Below are 9,432 nucleotides of genomic sequence, written 5' to 3'. Positions count from 1 at the left end.
AAAAAAAAAAAAAAAAAAAAAAAAGAAAAGAAAAGAAAAGAAGAGGCAACCAGTTAAAGATCTAGAAAGAACAGTATAGTTAAATGAAACTGCCCAGAGACTATAAAAAAAAAAAAAAGAGCAATAGAACCAAGTGGTGGTGGTGCATTCCTTTAATCCCAGCACTTGAGAGACAGAAGCAAGCAGATCTCTGTGAGTTCAACGCCAGCCTGGTCTACAAGAGCTAGTTCCAGGACAGCTAGGGCTATTATATAGAGAAACCTTGTCTCAAAAAAAAAAAAAGAAAAAAAAGAAAGAAAAAAGAAAGAAAGAAAGAAAGAAAGAAAGAAAGAAAGAAAGAAAGAAAAGGAAAAAACAGCAACAGAAGAAAGTATGCAAAAGTAGCTGGTCCATACATAACAAAGTAGAGAAAAATGAGGTCACTTAGAGATAGCAATCTTGCTAAAGTTTTATATACTATGGTAAGGAGTATGATTGTTTTAAAAATCAGTACAGAAAGAACTCAAGTGTAAACAAGGGAACTACAGTAGTGAGTACAGCCAGACTGGCTGAAAAAGAGAATACAAGACGGGGAAACCTTTTACTGAATATTTCATTTGGAATGAAAAATACTGGTAATAAAAAGTAAGTTGATATACAGAAATACCATAGTTCAAAAGAAAGTGAAGTGCAGTTGTTTGCTCTTTTTTTTTTTTGCTTTTTGCTTTGACCTAGTTCCAGACATAAGAATAATATGGGCAGCCAGGTTTATATTGGAAAGTTAATGAAGCAGAATTGCACGATGTAAATTTGACTAAACTGTAACCAACATGTCAAATTGTCAAAATTTAAATTTTGCATATTAAATTTAGGGGAAAGAGGATGTGGCCTGTATATTAAGTAGGGTTAGAGAGTAGAGGTGACAGTTTAGAAAAACCATGACAGAAGAGGCATTAAAAAATTCAATGTGAATTTCAGAATAGGGATTTTCTGTGTGGCAGATTATATCATTTCCAAATTCCTCTGGCCTGTCCTTAGGAAGAGCAGTCATTTAATTGCCTCATTAGCATCCGGTTTGATTAGATGACATCCTTTAGTAGAAAAGGAAATCTGGGAAATCGCACTTGTCATGAAGAATTATTGGCCCCTTTGTGTGGTGTTCTCTCTTCTCTTTTCCCTTCATGACAAGATCAAGTTTTGGCTTAGACAGTGGTTGCTTTACCAGCTCGGGTGTGAAATTGAAAGCTATTTGGAGAAGAGCCATTGCTTACCTATGATGGGCACGTTTTGAAAGTAGGGAAGAGAGTTTTATTGTTTCAAGTCATAGTACTTGTGATTAGCAGCATAGTCTATCTCAAAAAAGAATTACAGGTTTGGTCAATGATGCAGAGACTTGACTAGATTCAAATAGAAGAGAAGTCGATTATATACTGCTAAAAAAGTAAAACAAAACAAAAACCCTCTTAGCTTTGGGTTTTAAAAACTGAGATGTGAATTGATATTTCATTTCCCCAATCTTCTGGAGAAAAGAATCAGATAGAAAGATATGCTTGTGCTTATGAACTCCTTGCATGGATTCAAGCCAGGAATCGAGGACGTGTGCTGACAGAATCAGCACTAGTCAAAGACCATTTCCTACCTTAGCTCTGTAGCAGCTTACACCCAGTGACGGTTCAGCACCCGTGTACAGTTCTCATTCTCCTGCTGAATTAGAGCTTCGCTATAGTTGTCCAGTCTCCAGTCTCTGTTCCACTGTAGAAATTTGGTTTTTTGTTTGTTTGATTGTTTAGGACAATTAAAGTAGTTGTGAATTCAGAGATCTTCAGACCAACCGAATACAACTGTAGAAAGCAGCAACCTAGAAATCACAGAATTGGACCGGGAATGTAACTTAATCCTACATTCTTCAAACTCTATGTGAGGGCTTCCATACTTAGCACTAAAACAGAAACAACAAGAAGAAATGTGGGGCAAAACAAGGAAGGAAAGAAAAAGTAGGTCAGGAAGGACAGGAAGAGAAAAGATAATAAAAGAAGATTCCACAGCATCACTTATGGATCATAGACTCTGAGTAGGAAATAATGAGTGAGTGTTAGGGTCTCGGAGGTGAGTGAATTTGGAGCAAAAAGAATCAAGACCTGAATATCTTGAATGAAGAGTCCTAAATGTTTGTAATGAAAAAGACGGACTCTGTTATACTAGCCATTGGGTGCCTTTCAACCACTTCACTTTGAGGTGTGTACCATGCTTATTTCTTGTTCTTGTGTTTTAATTTTTTGATTGATCTAAAAATTTAAAAATATATAAATAATAGTTGTTCATATTAAATGAAACTGTAGCCAGACTTTGTGGCATATCTCTATAATCTCAGCATTGGAGAGGAAAAGGCCAGGAGGTCAGCCTCAAGGCTAGCCTTAGTTACGTAGTGAATCTGAGGCCAATCTAAGCTACAAAAGACTGTGTCTCCAAACTAAACAGCAAACAAATAGATATTATATGGTAAATACCTCTAAATCCCCATCAATAGCATCCAAGATAAATTAATGCTCTTATATATAGTCCTTGAAGATGCAAGCCTAGAAAATTCTGGAAGTTATGGTGATTATGTGTTGTTATTAATGCATGACAGCAAAGAAATAGCTTCTTTTGAGAAAAATAATTTAATAAATGAGCCATAGAATACAATTATATTAATGTAAATTGAAGACAGAATCATATTTTTGTTCAGTTTGCATTTAGAATTTTAATTATTTTTCTAGTAGATAAATTGACAATTGGAGTTATTTTTCTGATATCACAAATGCAAATACCTTCACTTGTTAATAAAGATTCTGCAGCTATCCTTAATCTAAAAACAAATATGTTCATCTACTAGTAAGACAATGTAATATAAACTACCACTAATTATAAAATTTCTATTAGAAAAATGAAAGTATTTTTGTCTGAAAGTTTACTCTGACTGTTATAAATCTCAAAGCTTCACTGCTATAGTTTAAATTAAATACTTGAAATTTTATGTGTAAAATTCAATGAATATTAAAAAGCTGAGCCACAGTAATTTAGCAAGTACTTCTTTTCAGTGAAACCTTATGACTACATAATATTTTAGAGAAAAAATATGTGTTTGTCTTATTTGGAATAAGACATCAGCTATCTAATCTTTATAATAGACTTCAGATTATCTCATTTTTCATCTCTCTTATTTGATGCTATTTATTATCTACCTGGTGTGGGAAGTCCTTCTGTACATGTGCTGCTTTTATTGGTTAATGAGTAAAGAATCTGCTCTTGGCCAGTGACTTAGCAGAGTATAGCCAGGCTGGAAAAGACACGGAGAGAAAGAAGCAGGTGTTGCCATAAAGCCACCAGAGGGGGAAAACGTGAGCTACCAACCGGAACCTTGCCGGTAGGCCATGAGTCTCATGATAAAATATAAAATAATGGGTTAAATTAAGATGTAAGAGCTAGCCAATAAGAATCTAGAACTAATGGGCCAAGCAGTGATTTAAATAATATAGTTTCTGAGTGATTATTTAGGGTCTGAAAGGTGGGAACAAAAAAAAAGTGGCCTCCGACATTTATCTTCAGTTTCTATTTCCTCTATGGATTGTTTAGTTCAGTCATTCACTTGCTCATGAATGTAATATTGAAGGCTTGCTGGGTACTATTTGCTGTGCTGAGTCGGGTGGCCGATATACAATAACAAAGCTTTATGAGAAATAGCGCAACAAGAATTACTATATAATTTAACTTTCTTTTATGATGTTTACTTAATTTACAGAAAACGAAATAATTATCTGCCTGCTGTGTATATGGATTTGTGTGTGCAGGAGTATCAGAGGTTGGTGTCTAGTGTCTTCCTCAGTCACGGTCCACTTTAGTTTTTGAGGAAGTTTCTCACTAGACTGGAGCTTGTGGATCTGGCTAGACTAGCTGGCCAGCAAGCTCCAAGAATCCTCCTGACCTTACTTCCCTTCCTCTGGAATTGATAGGTGTATACTACTGCTCCCTGCTTTTACATGGCTGATAGAGATTGACCCATGCATGTGCAGCAAGCACTTTGCCACTGAATTGTATCTCCAGGTCGTGAAATCATTTTTGAAATCATTGAATCCATGATACCTGTGAAATAACTCCAATTAGAGACACGTTAAGCCAGGTAAGATATGTATCATTCATGAGATCAATATAATTCAAAAATGAATAACCTACGGATGAGAGTTGATACAGTGCATATTTGGTGTGGGAAATCCTTCTGTATATGTGTCAATGAATAAAGAAGCTGCTTTTGGCCAATGGCTTAACAGAATATAGCCCGGCTGGAAGAGATATATACAGAGAGTAGGCAGAGTCAGAGAAGACACCATGGAGCCGCCAGAGCAAAAAGACACAAGCTGTCACCTGGAACTTTGCCAGTAGGCCATGAGCCTCATGGTAAAATATAAAATAATGGAAATAGGTTAATTATAGATGAAAGAGCTAGCCAATAAGAAACTAGAGCTAATAGGCCAAGCAGTGATTTAATTAATACAGTTTCTGTGTGATTATATTGTGTCTGGGAAGCTGGGAACAAACAAGTGGCCTCCTACAACACAAACTGATGAACTAGTTCACAACCAATATATAAAAGGAACGTGCAGGAAGAGAAGACACTCTGCCTAAGACTCTCAAGACTACAAGTAAATGAAGACCAGGCCAATAATGATACAGTAAAACAATCGGAACTGAAGTTCAATACATCAGTCAGGAGTCAACCAGAGAAGCAGAACTTCTAAGCCACATAGTAAAATATTTATCATAGTGAATTGCTATGATACAGTCTGTGGAAACTAGCATTTCCTGTTCTACCTGAGGTCAGCAGAGGAGTCGGCAGGGAAGGATGAGACCTTCCAAACAAAATCATATTAGACACATGATAAGCATGACCACAAGAATAGAAGCTACAACACTGGTGGCTCCTGTTGCCTCCAAATTTCCGATATCAATATCTAATCCTAATATTATGGGATTCCCACAGAAGAATCCACAGCTCTTTCTAATAAAACTAAATAAAATTCCAACTAGAAGGATATGTAAGAAAGGAATCTGGCAGGGTGAAATACTAACAATTGTCCTAGGTGATCTCAGCATTCCGGATGTGCCCCTCCTCAGCCCCATTGAGTTATGTGTCCCAATGTCTCCTTTTCAAACAGGTTAAGCCACATTAACTAAGAGCACAACACCCTATTTTCCTGTTTATTGACTGGCATGACTGGCCCAAAGTGAACAAGTAGCAGTCTAAGCTTTCCGTTTAATAAAATCATTATTGTATATGCTGATAGAAGCATCCCTCCATTGAAACTAAAATGTCTATGCCAGCAGAGCTGTGTTAAAAAGTGATGATTTCACAGTGAGTGGCTAGGGTTATAGAAACAAGAACCACTTTCATATATAAGCCCTTTGTTTCGAGTAAATAGTAATAGGCACTATTTGCTAACTTAGAATGTACATTATCTAGAGAAATGACTCCACCTCACCAAGGTATTGCTCTCAATTTGCACTGTAACTGTGTCTTCAAAATATAATTGCACCTATTGTATTAGGTGACTTGTTTATGGGATTAAATCATATGTTAAAGCTACCAAATTCTACGAGTTTGATCCAATTTTCCTATTTTATTTGGTGTAAAGTGACTTTATTGGACAGAAGCAATACTATGCCAACCGGGTAAGCAAGTCAAATCCATGACTACAGTGTTGAGGCATTGATAACAAAGCAGTGCTTCTTTAAAGACCATCCATTCTTCCTTTTTCTTCCAACTCTTTGATGAGCATCCATTTGAAACAAACATTTTCACATTCTTTGTCAATTTTAAAACTTTATTTTTTCTCTATATAATTGTCCCGACAGTCCTGAAACTCATTCTGAGATCAGAGAGAGCTCGAACTCAAAGATCTTCCTGCCTCTACCTCCTAAGTGCTGAGATTAAAGGTGTGCAGGAACATTTTACACACACACTCGCGCGCGCACACACACACACACACACACACACAAGTGCATGCGCACACAAGCCTAGATGTTTTACAACTGTCTATAACTGATTTCAGGTGATCTGACACCTTCATACCAATGCACACAAAATAAAGTTAAATTTAAAATAAGAGAAATGTGAATTAACTGATAAAGATGACGGAGTTCCTTTGGGATGATGTAAATGTCCTAGAATAGTGGTGATGGTACTCTTGAACAATTCTTTCAGCATTTTTGTTTTGCTTTGTCTCTGTTTCTGTTTTTTTTTTTGATTTAATAAAGTTTTATTTTTCCAAATGTACAGCTGATTGGACCTGTTCAAGCATCTTCACCAGCAGCTGGGGCATCTCCACCCTTTGTGTTTCTGGTGTAAATTACTTGGGCTCTGTGCTTTGAAACCAGCTTGATAAGCCCTTTACTAAGGAGCTCCTGAAGAGCTGCCCTGGCCAAGGAACCACGAATCTTCAGTCTCTCAGAGACCACGGCTGGAGTAATAAGTTTATAGTTGGGCACTTCCTTACAGAGTTTGTCGTATGTAGCCTTGTCAAACAGGACTAGATTGTTGAGCTTGTCCCGAACTTTGCCTTTGGACCACTTCTTCTTTTTGGCCTTGCCACCGGACTTATTTACTGGGTCTTTGTCCTTTTTGGCCGACTTTCCGGCATCTTTCTTCTTCTTGTCATCCTTGGGCGGCATGATGAAGTTCGGAGAGTGGCGACGACCACTGCAACCTCCCTAAGATGTCGGGAAAAAAAGCTCTGTTTCTGTTTTTGAAGACAGTGTTCTTCTGTGTAATAATCCTGGCTGTCCTGGATTCACTCTGTAGCCCAGGCTGGCCTCTAACTCACAGAGATTTGTTTGCCTCTGCCTCCCGAGTGCTGGGATTAAAGGCATACACCACTCTTTCAGTATATTTAAAGCCACTTCACTGTATACCAGAAAAGAATTAATTTTATGGTATGTGAACTATATCACAATAAGGTTATAATAAAATCTCAGCCCTAAGTTGTGAACCCTCAAAAATGAATCTTATTTTTCTAAAGAGATGACTGACTGGCTACGGCATAGAGATAAAATGAAAATGTAGTTTTTATAACACTTGTTTTAGCATTTGAAGTTTTATGTATCCCATGCATGAAAAATTGAGTTCTATAAAATATTTTTCATTATTGTTCCCAATCTCTCAGAGTTGAGGCTTGAATCTTTTACTTGACCCTAATTTCTCTATCATTGTAAATTTCCTGTCATTTCTCTCTGAAAGCATTTAGGATTTTTTTGAAGTTCAGAAATTCCAGCACACTCTGCTAGTTCCCTTTTTTGAGAGAGGGTTTCTCTGTGTCCCTGGCTGTACTAGAACTCACTGTGTAAACGAGGTTGGCCTTGACATCACAAATCTGCACACTTCTGCCTCCCCAGTGCTGGGATTAAAGGCGTGTGCCATCACTGCCTAGCTAGTTGTTATTGTTCCTCTTGAATATCCCTGAAGTACTAACTACAGCATGATTAAATCAGCTAGAGATTTGCTGGAAAGAATTTGTCTTTAAAGGGGTTTGAAATGATAGTTGTTTTGGCTGCCTGCTGCACTTTTGGGTTGTCAAATTAGCTCAGCACTGCGAGGTTAAGGGAAGAGAATTATTCTTAGTGATGAATGAATCTATTTTTTTTAAAACAAAGATTCTCACTATGTAGTCCTGGCTTGCCTAGGAATTCAGTATGTGGACCAGGATAGTCTTAAACTTAACACCAGTCTGTCTGCTTCTGCCCTAATTGCTGGCATTAAAGGAATGGGTCACCATATTCATCTGAAAAGTTTAATTTTAAAAGATTGCCTATCAGACAAGATACAGTGCACTATAAAGATGAACACTTAATGTTCAAGAAAAAGGATTTAATAGTTTGGAAATAGATATTTAAAAAAAATATCAATAATGTCACAAGAACAAATTAAGGAGTTTCCTCAGGAAAGTTGGCTTGAAGTTTAAACAAGTGCCTTTGTAATTCACCTGTCAGGAAATTGGTTCAGTTACTGCTTTTGTAGCTGCCCACTTCATCAGCCAGGACACTCCTATCTTGGCACAGGAATAAATTCTTTGAAAGCTTCATGCTTGCTGTCTTGCCTGGTACAGTTTGCTGCCACACTACAGGAAGTTGGCTACTACTTCTTTTTTCAAGGTTTTTCTTATGGCCAAACATAAATCACATCTGCAATCCCATTTCTAAGAGACTCTGAGACCTGTCATACAGATGAAGAGGAAAGAGATGAGTCTAATTTCAACTAGAAAGGAAGGTATAATTACATCGATAAAGAGAGGTTCTCTGATGTTGCAACCCATTTTCAATTCTTCAGGTATCCTTATCAATCAATATACTCAATGTTCACAAAGTGTCTACAATCTCAATCTGTGGTTCCAGTTCACTGGCTGTTGGCTTTCTTCATTGATTTTATGAGATGAGATTCTTTTAGAGCAATGATTCTCAAAGACACAAATGTGGATACTGCAGTTGAATTTTCTTTCCAAGGGACATTTGGCAAAGTGTGGATACATTTTGAGTTGTCACAGCTTGAGTGAAGCTGAGCTGTTATTGGCATGTAGTGGGGAGAAGGAAGGAATTGGAACATCTTACAAACAGGGTCACCTTCTATAGCACACTATCTAGCTCAAAATATCCATAAGTGCCCACACTGAGAAATCCTAGGTTTGAGTAACAGAGAATCTGTACTTCTTGAAACAAGTTTTGAGACAAGAATTTAATACTCTGGGCTTTTGCTCATCATATAAACATACAGATATATTTAATATTTATTATTTAAATATAGATCTAATATTTATTATATTTGAATATATGTTCATTCAATAAGTATATATTTAAATGTATACAAAGTTCTTAGAGTTGCTTTTCAGTTCAGTTCAGAAAACTTTTTTTTGCTATTGTTGCTCCATCTTGATGTTCTATTATCAGAAGTAATTGTTGCCCTATTGACTGTGATCAATAGGCATTTCATTCCAGGTGATGACATGTGATATTTAAATAATTATTTCTCACTACAATATTTTCTTTCTGTTGGTAATAAGATTTTTACTTTGTTTCAAGACAAACCATGTCAAATGAATCTTAATTTCAAAGTGGTGGGATTTTATTTCCTTTTTTATTTCTTTTTAAAATTTTTAATTTACTCTTCCCTAATGTATTACATTCCAATCTCAGTTTCCCCTCCCAACCCCTCTGCCACATACCCCACCCCTATTCACTCCTGTTCAGTTTCTCTTCAGAAAAGGGCAGGCCTCCCATGGATACCAACCAAACATGGCCTATCATGTTGCAGTAAGACTAAGTAGACACCACCCTTTCTATTAAGGCTAGACAAAGCAATTCAGTATGAGTAATAGTATCCCAAAAGAGTCAGAGACAGCCACCCCTCCCATTGTTAGGAGTCTCACAGAG

The 9,432-nt window shown here is 36.8% G+C and overlaps 1 protein-coding gene across 1 annotated transcript; it reads right to left on the bottom strand.

Annotated features, from left to right (window-relative positions):
• Nucleotides 1-6,275: 6,275 nt before the first annotated feature.
• On the bottom strand, nt 6,276-6,739 carry LOC126503898 (40S ribosomal protein S25). Its single transcript, XM_050145872.1, has one exon. It carries the CDS (start codon nt 6,682-6,684, stop codon nt 6,307-6,309), a length of 378 nt encoding a protein of 125 aa, XP_050001829.1. The 5' UTR covers nt 6,685-6,739; the 3' UTR covers nt 6,276-6,306.
• Nucleotides 6,740-9,432: the final 2,693 nt, after the last annotated feature.

The sequence above is a fragment of the Alexandromys fortis genome, unplaced genomic scaffold (assembly GCF_014885135.2).
Source record: "Alexandromys fortis isolate MF-2015 unplaced genomic scaffold, M_Fortis_MF-2015_v1.1 scaffold_34, whole genome shotgun sequence".
Lineage (NCBI taxonomy): Eukaryota > Metazoa > Chordata > Mammalia > Rodentia > Cricetidae > Alexandromys > Alexandromys fortis.
This window is presented reverse-complemented; position numbering and strand designations above follow the sequence as displayed.

Bases quoted from the DNA above. Each gene is read 5' to 3' on its own strand.
- LOC126503898 (XM_050145872.1), bottom strand. From the start codon at position 6,684: ATGCCGCCCAAGGATGACAAGAAGAAGAAAGATGCCGGAAAGTCGGCC.